Source organism: Furipterus horrens, unplaced genomic scaffold (genome assembly GCF_987537825.1).
Source record: "Furipterus horrens unplaced genomic scaffold, mFurHor1.1.pri manual_scaffold_7, whole genome shotgun sequence".
NCBI lineage: Eukaryota > Metazoa > Chordata > Mammalia > Chiroptera > Furipteridae > Furipterus > Furipterus horrens.
In genome coordinates, this window is record NW_028327177.1 from 4,900,263 (window position 1) to 4,917,305 (window position 17,043).

General features: G+C 53.4%; 1 protein-coding gene across 1 annotated transcript in view; it reads right to left on the minus strand.

The window, feature by feature from the left end:
* Positions 1–6,573: 6,573 nt before the first annotated feature.
* Positions 6,574–17,043, minus strand: part of TG (thyroglobulin) — a 198,031-nt gene continuing 187,561 nt past the window's right edge. Inside the window, exons 46-48 of the mRNA XM_090282726.1 lie at positions 9,394–9,528; positions 7,763–7,953; positions 6,574–6,812 (exon numbers count right to left, since the gene is read on the minus strand). Coding sequence (XP_090138852.1) covers positions 6,694–6,812; positions 7,763–7,953; positions 9,394–9,528 — 445 coding nt within the window. The 3' untranslated portion in view covers positions 6,574–6,693. The remainder of the gene's footprint in view (positions 6,813–7,762; positions 7,954–9,393; positions 9,529–17,043) is intronic.

The following is a 17,043-nucleotide window of genomic DNA, read 5'->3' on the forward strand; positions in this document are numbered from 1 at the left end:
TGGATCAGTTCCCGTTAGGCACGGCAGAGTGACTGACATCCATCTCGTCTATCCCCAAGCCATGAATCTATGGAGCCTCCCCAGAGGAGAGCACCTTCCTCTTAGTAACATAAGTGCTCCATTTGGACAAGCAAAGGTCCTGAGAACACTGCCTAGAGCTAAGAGTCTGTGTCCTGGCCCCGTCTTGGCTACTCAGAAGGTTCTGCCCCAACTCCACTTCCGGGGAAGCGGCTCTATTTCCCCACTGTCTCCTGAAACATGATGTGACAGTGGGTCAGAGAAAGTCACGTGATGAAAAAAGGCCCTAGAGTTGGTGCCCAATGACGACGCCCAGGAGACTCCAGGGATCAGCTCTGTGATGTTGGACAGCTCACTCGCCCTCTCTGAGCCCGCGATTTCCCGTCTGTAAAATGCGGAGAACAATCTGTATTCTGGCCAGCTCACCGGATCAGATGAGTTATAACCATTCATGCCCTGTGAACAGTCAGGAGAAGGCAGGATTTCTGTAAAAGAGGCTAGAGGTGGAAACCTGGTGGCTCCACCTGGCCTCCGAGGGACCCTGCGTCAAGCCCCTGGCTGGAGCCATGGTACATCATCCCCAGTGTTTCTGCCAGGCCTGCCGGAGGCTCTGCCAGCCAGTGGCCTAGCCGCTACTGGGGTCCCTTACTCTCCAAGCCTCAGTGTCCATCTGGAAAATGGCAGAGGGGAACAGGCTGACCCCAAATGTCCCTTCAAGCTCTGACATTACCCAGCACTATGGTGCTACATAGTCCCACCTCTGGCAGACCTTCCTTGGTCTTCAGTGAGGAGTTCAAAATGGGGCTGAGGAGTGTCCAGCAAAGTAGAAATAATTGTGAAATTGCATCCAGTGTGCATTTAACTTGTGATTATTCAATGCTATGCACTAGGCAAAGACGGTAGCAATAAAATGGCAGGGTCAAAAGACAGAACTTTTTAAAATCAAATGGCCTCTGCTCGCTGCTGGCCTGCTTTCAGTCATGCTTTCTGTGCGTCTGTCACTCAAGTGGCAAGTTACCTGTCACTCTAAGGAGCAGCTGTGGAAGAGCTGCCAGGCAGATTCCAGAAGCACAGCTGTGGCTGGAACCCACAGTGACCAGCTCACTCTCTAACTGCTGACACATGTGGGAGCTATTTGGGGCCTGTGATGTCACCCGGGGGGCCAGTCTGCGGCTGTGGTTATGATGATGTCATCTGCTGTCTGACTGGGCGGCTCTGTGGCCAGTGAAGTCACCGGGGAGGGGGCGTCCCTGGGGCCCCCAATGTCCTTTGCCCAGGGAGCTGTCTCATCTGGACTAGCTCCATAGAAAATGTGTCACGATAGCCCGAGAAGCTCTAGGGCTGCAGCAGAGCCACTGGCTGGGCCTGGGGGCACGGGGGGATAGACCTGCGCCCTCCAGGGGGTTGGAACTCCCAGACCCCCCAGTCCTGCCCAGCCCGCCAACCTCTTGCCGCTCAACCACTGAGCGGGCTCACGCCTGTGTTCACAGGACTTGGCTGGAGATTGCCAAGGTCAGATCTGACTATTCTCCTGTGCCCCAGCAAGCTGGCCCCTAACTCTGCCCTGTGATGGGCACTCTCTGCCTGGCAGCAGCTTCTGTGACCCTGCGTGGCTAATATCAACTCACCCTTCAAAGAGCCTGCTCAGAAGTCCGCTCCTCTTCGGATCATCCAGGGGCCCCCCAGCATGGATATGGCTACAGATACAGACACTTGGGGCTCAGGGCCTGGTGTCAGAGTTCTAGGTCCAAGTCCCTTTTACATGGGGTGGCCTTGTGTTTCAGTGAAATAAAATGTTCACCCCCCACCAGGCCCCCACTTCCTGTGAGGCCAAAATGAGGACTCTTCTGGCTCCCCAGGGGTCAGGGACATTGTTCACTGCAGGACAGACCACCCTCCCGCCTTTGCCTCTCACCTTCTGGACGTTTGTGACCACTCTGGCATCTTGCACTGAATCCTCCCCACTTCGCTTTCTCCTCAGGAAAAGGCGGGTACAAATCATCCTTCAATCAGGCCCCTGACCTGATATTAAAACTGGGGTGGACGCAGAAAGACACATCCGGTGGGAAGTCCTGCTCCTCAGCACCCTGGGGATCTGGGGAGAGGACATGGTTGAGAACCAGGACACTTTGGGGGTCTTTCTAGCCCAGCTGATCAAGGTTGCCATGTCTCTGTCTAAACCGTCAGGAGCCCCAGGGTTTGACCCAGATTCAGCCCCTGTGAGCCGGAAAGGAGGCGAGGCAGGCGCATGGTGGCGCCCACCTTCGTGGCACGGGAAACCGCAGCTAGAGATTTCCGGCCCCAAGTGTTTGGCCACGACCTACTTGAGATATCTAGGTTCAAGGTGGAAGGAGCAACTGGCTCTCTCCCTAGTAAAGGTGCCTCTACCTGCTCCCTGTCCCCACGCTCCCAGCCCCCTGACCCATCGGGGGTTGTAAGGCATCTTCACGCCCTCCCCTTCTGCCTCCAGCCAGAGCACTTCTCTGCTTTAAGGGACCATGTGATCACATTGGGCTCCAAGTGCATAATCCAGAAATCCTTCTCTAGTAAGCCTTAATCACATCTGCAAAGTCCCTTCTGTCACGTAACAACCTACTCATAGGTACCAGATAGCAAAGCGTGGTTATCCTCGTGGGGTCATCAGTCAGTCTACCACACTCTCCAGTGAATTCTGCCCCACTGTGAGAAGCCCATCTCGGAGGGACCCTGAGCTGGGGACATCCGAGCGGTCCTTTCTTTCCAGAAGCACTCACTGAATGCTCCTTGTGTGCTGGGGACTCACTAAGTTTTCGGCAGCCGTCCGTCTCGAGAGACGATGGTGTAGCTTCTTAAGAGTCTATCTGCACTGCCGAGAATGGTTGTGCAGTCCGACTCGGGAGTGACACGGTATCTGTCTCCTCCCGTTTTGAATCGACATCTTGCGATGACGCTGGAGTGTCCTCTCCAGTGAAGCTGAAGCTACAGAGCCTGGGCAGGGTGATATGGAGGGTCTGCTGTTGCCCATGCAGCAGACCCCCCCTCTCTTCGCAGCTGAAGGGTCCAAGGGAAAGACGGAGTCAATACAGCTTGGCTTCAGGTGCGCCGCAGGAGTTGCCGGTGTTGACTACAACGTCGAACCGCCTTAGGGACTCCGGCTCCGGATTTTCTGTCAGGGTTTACTCCCTTAGCCTTTCCCCTGAAGAGGTATGCCGCAAGGCAGCGGAGGTTTTTTGGAGTCAGAGTTTTCCTTCTCTGATGTGCCCTGACTGGAAGATCGAACCAGCGACACTTAGCTCGCAGGCCGACGCTCAATCCACTGAGCCAAACCAGTACGTGGAATATAAAATAGGAAAGCTTACAGTCCTAAGAGGAGTGAGGCTCAACATTGACCGTTGAACCTACTATGTGTCAGGTGCACTTCATGCATTTACTCTAATGGTCAAGGCATCCCATTGTACAGATGAGAAAACTGGGGTTCCATAACCTGCCCAAGGTCATCCGGCTGATGCACTACACAGTGTCCCCTCTGACCCTTCCGGTTTGAGACGCTTAGGAGGCCTCCAGTCCACACAGGGCGGCACCACACCTGCTGGGACCAGGTCCTGGACTCTGCCCAAGAGGGGTCCCACTCCTCTTCCCCCAGGAGGTGAGGCTGTCTGAGTCTGTGACCTTCCAGAGAGACCTTGGGGGGTTTCCTGAGGCAGCTGGAGGGAACAGCTGACTGGCCTGCGGTCCCTGGTCTGGTGGCCCAGAGTTCAGCAGAAGCCAGGGGAAGACTGTGGTGATGAGGGGGCGCTCTGAGCCCTGAAGTCTCCTCTGGCCAAATTTACATGTTCTTGGTGGTCCAGGTGCACTCCTTCCTCTTTTTGATGACCCAGTGAACTTTTAGATCATCCTTCAAAGGGCCGCGAGCTGTGGGGTTCAGTCTTCAGACTATAGTTTTACAGAGAACCGGGAACAGATTAAGTGCTGAGTACGTGCTGTAGGACACAGTGAGAGGGGTCACGGCAAAAATGCAGGGAAATCTAAATAAAAACGCACGCATCAGGAGAGAAGTCACCTGCAGTTGCGCATACTATTCTTAATCATGACAATTGCCTCTCGAGCAGCGACAGTGCACCGATGCTTCCCGCTCCTTTATTTACCCCTCACAAGGCCCCCAATGTCATCGCTAACTCAGGAGGTGCTCAGAGACAGGAAGGAACTTGAGCCGGCCAAGCGCAGAGTCTGGGTTCAAAGGCAGGTGCACCCTCTGCTGACCCACAGCCAAGCTCCTCCCACCGGGCACCCAGGGCAGCAATGCCACTGAGTGCCCAACGTCACTGTGTTCCTACAGCACTCTGGGAAGTTGCTTCTTTTCTCCCTCCATTGTACAGTTAAACACACCGAGCTTCCGGAAGGCCAGAGGACCTGGCCAAGGTCACAGTTGGGAGGGGCACTGGAAGGAGGAAGGAATAGAACCTGAGGTCAAACTTTGGTATGTCCATGCTGGGTGGTCCTTTTCTGGGGCCATATTGGTCCAGACACCTAGCCTGGCATCTGAGGCCATGTTGATTTTCTACCGAATGCAAAAGACCTGGGTCTTCTTTCGGCTGGGGGACTGAAGGAGGGTGGGGCAGGGGGGTGGCTTGTCCCTGTCCGATATGTCCTTGTTTGCTCTTTTTTCTATCCAGAACATCATTCCTCCAGCTCCTCCATGGCTGGCCTCAAGTTATCAGTCAGACGGACAATGTTATCCACTCATGAGAAGGATCAGCATGCCCCTACATCCTCATGACCCCCGCCTCTGGCCTGGCACACAGTGGGACTCACGGATGCTCGGGGACAGCTGGATGAGGGCAAGAGAGAAAGGCGGTAAGTCTGTCTCAAGGAGAGACCTGATGAGCTCCACTCAAAGTGCGAGGACACAGGAGGATCCCAGGGTTACCTTAGACAAGCCCGCAAAGGCCTCAGACAAACACTGGGCCCCATCTCTCCTTCCCAGGCAGACACGCCCCAGGCCAGGCAGCCCTTGGGGAGAGCCCGAATGTTGGCTTCTGCCCCCGTGCTCATTGGTTAGCCCCCCACTTGTCTGTTTCCCCGTTGTGACTCTTACTCGCTGTCTGACCTTGCAACAGCCCAGAATGTGGACTCCTATCGGCACTCTCAGGACAGGGTGCCGGGGCTCAGGGCCAGCTTCTGGAGGTACGTGAGGAGAGGCTGGTGGGACTCAGTGGACCGGTAATCAATGGTGAGAGCTGATGAATCACACACTCAGGCAATATTCGGACTCTGGAGGGGCTCGGGGTGGCTGAACTAAGCAGCAAACTGTTGAAGGAAGTGGCTTCTGCCGAACGGGATGGTGGGGACTACAGGAGGTCACTCCTTAAGTACAGGTCTTGTTAATTTGAAAATATAGACTTCTAAGCCCCCTTAACCCATTTATTCTCAAAATCTGGGGACCAGAAACCTGTTTTCCATGTGCTTCTCAGGTGACTTTCGTGCACTCAGACCTGACTTGGCACCGCTGCCTGATGGCCTTGGGTGGTCTGGGAGGGGCTGTCCCTGCTGCCTCAGCTCCAGTGGGGACCGAGGAGTCCCTGAGTCCCTGACACTCTGTGGCCTCTGTCCGGGGGCTTGAGAGGAGGAGGACCTGTCAGGCTTGGGTTACTGCTTCCCCTGGAGGAAGTCACTTGCCTCAGCTTCTTGCCCTCCCAGTTGCTTCCGGCTCAGGAGGAAGCTGACTCAGACCAATGACTGTGACCCAGGTGACTGTCTTTACTTAATTTCTCAACTCCTGCCTTACCGATCCTGAAGGTCTCTCTGAGGTCCTGCCCCTTTCACCTCCTGACTTTTTGGTGACCTTTGCCTTCCTGCCCTTTGCCGAGGAGAGAAGAGTTTATAATGTCTTCAAGGCTGACCCCTGTGTACGCACACTTTGATGAATCCACATACAGAAAGACACACCTGGAAAGCTAATGAATATTCTGTGAAGACTGTCCCCTGAGACCTCCCCTAGGGTTCCCACTGGCCAGAGAAAGATACGAGGCCTCAGGAACTAGGAGGGTGTCCCTTCGGAGGGTGAATGATAAAGTCAGTTACTTATCTGTGAACCCGAATCAACCGAACACTGGGGTCATACCTCTATCTCCTGGCACCGGCCCCCTCACATTCAATAAAGGCCTATCAATTCTACTTCCTAAATGGTTCTCGGATACTTCCCATTTCTAACCCCTCCGCCTCGATTCAGACCTCATTGTCTCTCGCTTAGAATACTGCACCATCCTAGTTGGCCTCCTGCCTTCTTTCTAGAACCTTCACAGAGAATCCTTTCTAACTCTGGGATTGCGCTCGATGGGACCCCATAGCCTGTGTCACATCTGTTCACCTGCTCTCCTCTCCTTGTAGAGGGCAGGGTCCTTGCCTCCCCAGCACCCAGCACAGAGCCTGGTGTGCAGAGGATACTCGTTGGAAGGAAATAGCAGATAGCAGCCTGGGGTTCAAAACTCAGGAAGGTGGGGTAAGAGCAGAAGATTATTAAGACATCGTTTGGCATTTCCCAAGGGTATCCTTGAATGAACAAACCAGAGTCACCAATGTGTCACTGCATGTAGATACTTTATTGAAAACTAGTGGCTATTTTAGACAATGAGCTGCCCAGGGTGGCAGCAGCCTGGGGTGGGGTTGGCAGGGTGGGTGGAGGTATCAGGGGGTTGGTTACTTGCTGTAGCTCTTGGAGCTGAGATCTGAAAGGCCCAGGAGGTCTTCCCTCAGGCCGGAGCCAGCTGCCTCCTCCTCCTCTTCACTGCCGGTGAACAGCCCATCCTTGGCTTCATCTGAAACACCAAGGGCAAGGCTGGTTCAATCCTCCCTCATCTCTCTTTCTCTTTGACCCAAAGAGACCCCAGCCTCCAATGGGTGCTTCCTGCTAATGCCCCACAGAGGGGCACTTGCAGATAACTTGGCTGTAGGGACAGGCAGAGGATACAGTGGACTTGGGTTCATCAACGTACGGCCTCTGGATCTTAGAAGGTAAAAGCAGGGTTGAGAGTCTAAAAGGTGTTGGGCAAGGTCACTTCCTTGCTGAATGCTTCCCTCTTACTGGTCTTTACATCAAGAACTGCCATTCTGAAACACTCGGCCTGGTACCACCTCCTTGGGGAGTCTTCCCAACCCTCACTGCGGGGCAGGAAGCTGAAGAACAGTGACTGGGCTCTGTCCCTCCCTCCCTCTCAGAAGCTTCTTAAGGGCATTGCATGTATCTTGATACTCCCAGCAAGTTTTTTATGGTTCCTTTTCTCTCCTTAACATTTCTTCAACAGGAAGTTCTCTTCAACAGGAAGTTCTCTTTGACAGGGCGTCCATTTCAACAGGAAGAGGCAGTATGCCCACTTCTCCCCTGGCTAGAACTCACTCTTCAAGATGCTTTACCCAGCCCTCAAGGGCAGCGAGGAGGTGGTTCCAGGTTCTACCATCTGTTCCCACATCAACGTAGGAGGCTGGCTCCCCACTCGGCTGTCCCACAGCTCTTTCTGCCCCCCCCACCAGTGTCCTCTCTCCCTTACTTCCCCCTCCCACCTCCATTAGAACAGGAGGCCCTTGGCAAAGAGGAGTCCCCTAGACTGTGAGCTCCCCAGGGGAGGGAGCTATGCCAATGGCACCCCCCATGACCCAGCGGCTCCAGTACGCTCAGTGCAGGCCTAGCAAACGGTGCGTGCAGTCAATGCTGAGGACCCACTACCTGCCTGCCCTCCACCCGGCCCCCGCCGGCTCCCGGCTCCCCTACCTGCAGACGCCTTCAGGGACCGGATGTACTTGGACCAGAACGAGCAGTCGGCCCTCTTCAGGCCCTGTCGATTGGGGAGCAGGACACTGAACTCCTTGTAGTTCTCGCCGTTGGCACCAGGGACAAAGTCAGGCCAGGGGACTGCAAACTCAGGCACTCTCCTGGAGAACTCATGAGGGTAGTTGGGATTTCTGGGAAAAGGAGAAGAAAGCACCATCCAGGAAGGGAACCTGTCTTTCCTTTCATCCCTCAGGGTCACTTCCACTTGCACTTGGTCTGTGAGGACCTGCTCACACACCCTCAGTGTCAGGACAGGATTTAACTGCTGCAACACAGATGGCTGAAGGCGTGAAGGCCCCGGGCTCCCACTCCCAGGCCATCTCTAGAAGAGGAAGGCGTGAGTTCATGACCCGGCAACATTGCTCGGGACCTGGCCTTGCCCCTTCAGGTTTCTGGACGTTCAGGAGGCCACTGTGCCCCTTTCTGTCCAGGCGCCCTTTAATCTGGACACCATACCAGCCTCTGGGATGCGTCTCTTTGTCCCAGGCCCGAGAGAGGGAGGGCCTAGAGCCACGCAAATGTCTGTCCCCTATAGGTCAACATCCTTTGGAAAGGGGATGTCATGTGCTCTCTGATGCAGGCTCCTTCTCAGACTTGTCACCCAGAACCCCCTCCCAGCATGTGCCCTCATGCAAGTCACATCCCAGTCCCACCCAACCACCTGACGACATTCACCAAGCCAGGTGTGTTTCCTAGCCCCGCCTTGGCCCTCACATGCTTCCCCAGGGCCCAGCTTCAATGTCACTTCCTTAGTGACACACTTTCTAATTCCAGATTGAAAGAAATGTCTTTCCACTGAACTCCCACAAAACGCTGTATACAGTTCTGTTTGGTCCTGCTGGTAACTATGGTTGGTTTTACGTTTCAGACGGTCAGAATCTGACAGCTGAACCATGCCTTGTTTACCCTTTACCTTTCAGGGGGTCCTAGCGCCATGCTAGGTGACCAATGCGTGTACAGCAAGGGGGCAAAGGAAGACAGGTGAACTACGGGTGGGAGGAGCCGCAGGAGGCAATCTGGGAGGTGGGAGCAGTCGGCGTGCTAAGAGGGCTGGAACGCAGGTACGTGGGGGCGACCAGAGCTAGAACATGACAAGTCTTGGGCATTTTCTCTTAATTTGATAATCCAGCACAGTGGCCCTCCACTTGAGGTGACCTTTGCCTTCCAGGGGGCAGCTGATGACATCTGAGACAGCCGCAGTTCTCACAGGTGGGATGGGGGTGAGGCGGAGGCCAGACATGCTGCTAACCAGCCTCCAGTGCCCAGGACAGTCCCCAGCACAGAGGCCTGTCCAGCCCCAGTGCCCGCAGTGCTGAGGCTGAGAAACCCTGATCACGGGCCACCAAACGCAGCTGAACAAGGGACTCTGATTGAAACTTTTCTTCACAGAGATTGATCTATGCAAAGATAGTTTCGGCTGGAAAGGGTTGACCGAGCCAGGGAGACCAGCGGCAGCTGACCGCCAAATCAAGGGAGGAGACGGTGAGTCCATCAATGCAAAACGTGGCCTCTGTTTGGGGGGGGGGGGCAGGGGCGCACAGGGAGCATCGGGGCACACGTGGCCCACTCACCCGGATCGGATGAAGTTGGAAAAGTACTGCATGATTTTCAGGGACATGCTTTTCTCCTCCAGGGTAAACTGCCCCTCGTAGGCAGGGTGAAAGGGCAGCCCAAAGGCATACTGAACGTCGGCCAGCAGTTCCAGGCTGAGAAAACACACGGAAATAAGGAGAAGCAAAGGTTAAAAGAGTCATGAAGTGCTGGAAAAACCCAACGAGCCAAAAACCAACATCTGCCTCCAAATGAAGACTCTTCTCTCTTCCTGTTTAGGCTTCCGATTCAGTGTTTCGTGCAGCTGAGATTTGGCTGGACCTTTATTTAGTCCCACAGCCCCTTGGGGGCAGCTCTGTGGGATGCCTGTTGGTTGACACGTACCCCGTGCCGAGCACCTAAGTCTCTGGAAACAATGCTCTAAGTAATTGTCCAAGAGAATGAATGTTCTTTTGACCATATTCCAACAATGATACTCACAATATCAACTGAACACCTATTTGTTCAAAATAACCTACAGTTTGAGCCCCTTCTCTATGCCAACCCTTGTTCATACATGGCGTGCATGCTTACAGCTCTTCAAGGTTGACATTCATCCACGTAGCCAACCCTGGTACAGTGCCTGGCACATAGTGGCAGGTCCATAAGTATATTCCATGACGGAGTGAATACCTAATAAGCAGCAGGCAGGAAAGAAGTCATGATTTGGAGGCCAGACAAATGGTCGGAATGGACTGAGCTGCAGCTAACACTGGAAAGGCCTGCCCAGCGGTCCATGGGGCCCTGGGATGGAACATGGGGGGGATGCAGGAACTGGGAGGGACTTTACAGCTAAACGGTAAAGAATCTGGCTGTTCCCAAAGAGAGGTCTGGCCCTTGTCCTCAGTGCTTGGGAGGTAACTGATGTCATACCTGATAGGAGTATCTTTGTTTAGGGCAAAGGCTGGCCACCCTGGGTCCTCTGGTAAATGTGACCACATCTGACAGTGGTAGGGTAGGGGCTGGCCGTGCCAAAAGACCAACCATGTGACTTAGGATGGGGGGGGAGGTCTGGGTCACACAGTATCAGCCAACTTGGAGGCTAAGATTAACCACACAGGACATCAGCCAACCAGCCAGTGAATCACGCCTACCTAACAAGGCCCCAATAAAACCTCCACACACCAGGTGTGGATGAGTCTCCCTGGTTGGCACGACTCAGTGTGTATTGTCACACATCCATGTGGAGAGAGTTACCCCTCCTCATCCCACAGGAGACAATGAGGGACTTTTGCGTTGGGACCCGCCCCCCACCCCACCCCAAGCTCTGAGCTATGCCCCTCTTTGTCTGGCTCATCCTCATCTGTATCCTTCCCTGTGATAACCATCACCGCGAGCGGAACAGAGCAGCTTTCAGTGAGGTTTGTGCGTCCTTCTAGTGAATGATCAAACTGAGGGCAGGTATTGGGGCCTCTTAAACTTGCACTTGGGATCAAAACTGACATGGTCTTGTGTGGAGACTGTGTTTTCTGACCCTTGTAGTTGGCCCCAAACTTATCTCAAGAGCCAGTCTCTAATTTTTCAGACAAGAAAAAGAAGGTCCGGAGAGGTTTCTTGATTTCCCCAAAGACATGCAGTCGGTTGAAGGGAGGAGTTGATCAGGGGCGTTGCTAGGAAGCACGAGGCTAACCAAAGGGCCCATGGGCTTGGCCCCTCCCTCCATGTTAAGGGGGGTGACGTCTGGCAAGTTACTAGATCTCCCTCATGCCCTGCTTCATCATCTATGGAGTGGGTATTGAAACCCCTGCTTCTCACGGCTGCTGGGAAGATCAGAACATGATGGCATGTGGAGTGGGCACTTCAAAGGGAAGTGCAGCGTGGCCCAGTTCTTTCTCCCTCCTGATGCAACTGCCTGCCTTTAAGGTAACAGCAGAGACTGTGACCAGGGTACCGACGGTCACCAGCGAGTCTCATCCGTGCTGGTGTAATGGGCAGAGCCCCAGATGGACAGATGTCCCGGGAAAAGCCTCAGACCAGGCGGTTTCCAGATAAAAGCAGTTCGTATTGAGGTTAACCAGCTACAGGGGAAGATGCTTTGTGAATACGCGGTGTGGCTCCGCCTCTGACTCAGAGTGATGCCCTGCAGTGCCCACCCCCACACTGGGAAAGGGGACCCTCGGGCAAGGCTAGCAACCGTGGGGACCAACAGGGATGGGGCTGGGGCCCGATGGCCAGGTCCCAGTGTAGCCTGGGGACTTCTGAGGGACTCAAGAGCTGAAGTTCCTCCTATGATGACAAGAATCATCATCAGGAGTACCTGTCACTGGTTGCAGGGCTGAGTCGCTCAGCTGAGACTCAGCTCAGGTACTCACTGCCTGTGTAACTAACTGGGTGTCATCTGACTTCCCTATCTCTCAGTTTCCTCATCAGGAAATACCAGACCAACCCAGCCACGGCACCTGGCAGCTCCTAAAACAACTGTCTTTACAAATGCCAGGTATTATAAAGGGTGTAGTGTTATTGTGTGAGCACGGGGGCCCGACATTGGAGGCCTCATAGGAGGGAGAGGGGACACGTGTGACCCACAGGATCAGCCGCAGTTGATCGGGATGAGGAGAATAAGAGCCACAGGGAGCAGCATCTCCCTGGTCAGGCACCCTGGACCCTTGAGAGTGGAGTCAGCTCCACTTTATTCCCGAGAGAAAAGCAGGAAGGGACATGCTGTCACATGCATAGGATCCTGGGACCGGAAGAGCCAAGGCCCTTGCCCAGCGCCAGGAGTACTTGGTGGAGCTCAGAAAAGAGCCAGATTCGGCAGTTGCCAAGCTGGCCTGTTTTGCTGCCAGCTCTGCTCAGCACGTGTCCCAGCTGTCATTTCCTGAGCACCTGGGATGTGCCAGGGACTGGGTAGGCCTTTGACCCCTGACGTTCAGGACTGGCAGGCAAGCAGATGGCATCATCACCTGCCCATTTTCTAGGCAATGACCCCAGCGAGGCTCAGAAAGGGGGAGTGACATGCCAGAGAGGCGGCGAGCCAGAATTCAAAGCTGAGGGTCCCAGGCCCCGCATTTTGCACTCTGTTTACTCACCCTGTGGGCAGGGGACTGAGGGTCACTGAAAAGGATTCATGAGCCAAGTTCTTAACATTGCTTAACGATCCACAAAGGGAAAAGGAACACAAAGCAAAAAATGCCAAGAAGATAGAAGTTGTAACAAGGCCCACGGAAATCGTCTCGCACATAAACCCACACAGCGTGGTTTATAAATCATGTTCGCCCATATTAGCTCAGGGTCCCTGTACGTAGATATGATTGGAGTAATTAGCTGGGTTTTTACACTGGAGGTGATGTGGACTCATGGCGGCTGTTTTCTTGGCAAGGCCGCATCGTGGTTAAATGGCCACGCCAGGATTCAGCCTCATCCGTCACTCTGAAGTCCGCTGTCCCCACCAGCCTCACCGCACGGGTCTCCTCCACCATTGTCACCACTGGGCTCGTGGAGGTCTACACCTCCTCAGAGGCTGCCCCCTCTGAGCTGGCTGCAGAGGGATCGGGCAGGCCACAGGGACGGCCCTGGCCCCTCTGCCGAATCGCCAGGGCCCGCTTCTCCTGAGGCCCTTCTGAGACAATGCTGTGTCCATTTTAATGATGCCCTGAGAAGTCACCGGGCGCCTGGTGGCTTCAAAGGACACACGGGCACTGCCTCACAGTTTCTGGAGCTCGAAAGTCCCGCCCTGGTGTCACCGGGCTAAAGGCAGGGTGTCAGCAGGTGTCATTCCTTCTGGAGGCCCTGGGAGAACCTGCCTCCTCACGGGGTTGTGACATTCTGTCCCTGGAGATGGAGGACCCGGGTTCCCCTGCTCCCTGGCTATACACTGAAGGCCATGCTTAGCATCCCGCAGCCACCACCACAGCGCCCTTCCTCCAGCCTCAAAGCCAGCAACGGTGAGCCACGTCCTCCGCACGCCTGTCTCTCGGACATCTTCCTCTGCCTCCCGCTCCTGCTGGGTACCCCTGGACAATCTCCTGTCTCAAGGTCCTTCACCTCGGCCACATCTGTCAGGTCCCTTTGCCATGTAAGGTCACACAACTGCAGGTTTAAGGTATTAGGATCTGGGCATTTTGTCCTTCCGCCTACCACAGTGGCCTTGTCTACTGCTTCCACCAAGGAAAGCTGCCTTTCGCATGAACAGAGACCAGTTTCCAACACCAGAGCCCTCAGTTCAAATCCCCCATCGATGGCTTAGTGTCTGTTAAATCCCAAATAAGATACATAACCTCTCTGGGCCTCAGGGTTTCTATCTGTAAAACGGCGATGCATTCATGCTTCCGAACATTGAATTAGGTTTTGCAATAAAATATTTCAAATCTCTGGCCCTGTTTCTGGTTCATATGCCCATTTATTTTTCCATTTTCCCGGGGGGGGTGGTCTTTAACCCGAGGGTTCCATGACAGGGTTTCAGATGACCACCAGTTCCCTGATGTTACATGTGAAAAGGCGTGACGCTGCATACGTGCCTCTCTGTTGGGAGAGGTGTCATCACGTCAACCACATTCTCAAGAAGGTCTGTGCCAGTGGTGAGTGTCTGACAGCAGGCTTGGCTGCGGGTGGAGAGCAGGCATTTGCTAATTTCCACGGTGCAAATACTCCTGTCACAGACCATTTCAAATGACCAACGGGATGTCATGGACCACGGAGCTGGGGAACACATGCCCCCTGGCTCTCGTGAACGGGTGGAAGTTGACCCCGGCCCATCACGGCCTGTGACCCTAAAGGCTGCAGGGCACTGCTCCCGGGGCAAGGCCTGGCATTCCGGCCCATCTGTGGTGCTGTGTGTGATGACGTCTGCTTTGTTTTTTCCGCAGCACGGCTGATCTTTGTCAGGACCCTGCAGTTATTTTGAGCCGTTTAAGGCAGACATCTGGAGGAGGGTCGGTCAGACGGAGCCCCGGATGACAGCACTGGGGAGCAGAGCACCAGGCCTTTAGTGGGTCTGAGCCCTGGCTGGGATCCCCAGGACCCTCCAGAGGAAGAGCAGGGGACCTGGGTGCAGCATCAGCAGGGCCTGACGAGGGAAAAGGACAGACTCCAGAGCTGAGTGTTTGAAGTCTGGGGTGCAGACGGTCCCTGCACCCTGACTTGGCATCTTTGCTCTGGGCTGCACTTGATGGCTGATAAATCCGACACACAGATCCGCTGCATGACGTAAGTGTATGGTCCGGCTGGTTCTATTCAGCTTTTAGTTGGCGTTTGCGGTCTTTGATCAAGTTTTCCCAAATTTGACAGTTACTTGTTTGGTGCTCAGGCCAAGTCTGGATCTTCTCATCTCATGTGTGGGGGTGGGGCCTGGGACAGCTTCCTGCCCATGCGCAGTGGGCATGGCTTAGACCCCACTTCCACCGCCGACTCTCTGAGCCTTGGGTTTTCTATTCATACAATGGGGGTTCTTCTAAGGAACAGGGGTTCAAGAGGCTTAGGTTGCAGAAAGGGCTTCTCTTTCCAGCCCCTCTGGTTGGACTATTTGAGAGCCTGTTGTTCCATCTGTAGGAGGAAGTTTGTTGTCCTCATTCCCATAAAACAGACTCCCCTTCTTATCTCTAGCTGGCATCTCTAGAAAACTTCCTCCAAAGGAAATTTGGGATCCCGGGGAATGAAAATGCTCCTGCTTCTTCCCAGGCTTTTCTGTTGGGGGGTTGAAACCTCGTTCAATCACTTACACGTAGAAGCCTGTTGGTGGGCTCCTCTCTGGACACATCTAACACACAAAAGTTCACATTTTGCCCATGAAGGACAGACCAATGGCTTCCGTTCCACAAAAGGATTCCTAGGCGGTTCCCTTAAAAAACAAGCGCCCCGATTTATTTAAAATGCTACAATCCCCCTTCCCGCCCCAAGTGAAATACTTGCAATATTTCCACAGTTCCCTAAAGCCCAGCAGAGCAGGATGACTTATCGTTTGGCAGTGCCGTGGAAGCTTTCCGTGGCCTCACTGAGTTACCCTGGGACTTTCCTTCCCGACATAAAGCGTAACAACTATCGCTCAGAAGAGGCTCGGCTTTCCTGGCCCAAAGCATCCTTCTCGCCGGGAAGCTCCGTGTTTACCCGGAGCCAGCGGAGTCTGTCTCTAATCTGTTTATGCCCGTTGCGTTTGTTGTTGCAACCGGAGAGCTTGATCGCAGGGCATGCGGATGCCCTACTTTCAAGAGAGCAAAACTGGCAGCTGTAGACCATGCGTTACGTTTATGGTTCTGTAAGAAATTCCGAGGGACGGCTCCAAACTGCATTGACCTGCTGAAGCCTTGGACCCTGAGCTGAAACCACGCCAACTGAACACACTTACACGCTTAGAGATAAAACTGAAGGTGTGAGGTATCTATCCATCTTACTCATTTCCCATGAGTTCCCATTTTAACTGGCTTTTCTGGTTAACTCACTGACCATTGCATGGGAAATCAGGGTTTCTGTTCTACATTCTATTAAAAAAAAAACCTTGGCTTTTAGAGAGTGGGTTTTGAATGTGAAAGAAAAGACCAAGGGGCATTCTATACAATGTGTCTTCTTAAAAGTCTCCAAGGCCTTTCCATCAGACGCAGAGAAAATACCGCCGTTCCGTATGCCGCTGTTTATAAACTCCTATGTGAACTACAGGACCCTGTCTTTTTTCCTCTTGACTCTCCAACCACTTCCTGTTTCTTCAGTGGACTCCAGCTGCTGGCCTCCTTCTTCATCCTCAGACATGACAAGCCTTTCCCTTTTCTCCTTCCTGGGGCAGTTATCTGAACTTACTCTGGACACTCATCAGCCCCACTTCATGACACTGCGCCAGTTTCAGAAGGCTGTCTTACCTGCTGTTCTAGCTCTGGGGTCCCGTAGGAGACTGGGGGGCATAGAGGGCAGTAGGCAAATATCTGATGAATCAGTGTTGAAGAGAATGTATATCACAAGCTTATCTATGTCACCAGGTTGGACCCGTCAGTTCCAGGAAATGATTTACTTCTATATTTACTGGGAAATAATCTTGTTAATTACACAGGATGCAGCCAGATCAATGGACCCAATTCAAGAATCCAGCCGCTGAATGTTTTCTTCGGTTCGCTAATTCCAACAAACTCACCAAGACAGTCAACTAGAAAGATAATATTTTGAATCTGAAGTGTTAAAAGCCCCTGGAATGCACAGAACTGTCTCAAATGCAAATGCAGTGCAGTACAAAATGTCCTCAGTCTAGAATTTACGGCTCTGTTTTCCAGGGTTGGGACAACTTAGAAAGATGGAACATTACTGCCTATTTAATCATTTTAAGTTTTTCTTTTCTTCTTAGAACCTTATTTTTCCTACAGGGAAAAGAACCAGGACTGAACAGCTGCAATATGCCAGGTGTTCAACACCCACTGACTTGGACCTGCACACTCTGACGCAGGTGTAACTATACCCATTTTATAGGTAAGAAAACAGAGGTGCGGGAACCTGTTCACGTGAAGAAAACTCACAGCGGAAGAGATGGCATTAACTTCAAAAAAATGTATTCTTCCACTGCACTGAGCCTCTTCCCCCCAAATTAAAGGGTGGGCCAATGTCCTACATGGATGGAGCCTGGGTAGATTTTTAATTCCAAGAGTCCTTTCCTACCCCACCTGCTAGTCAAAATAAGTCAAGTCTTCCCTCCTGGAGTTTGTCCCTCAGTTCCAGGG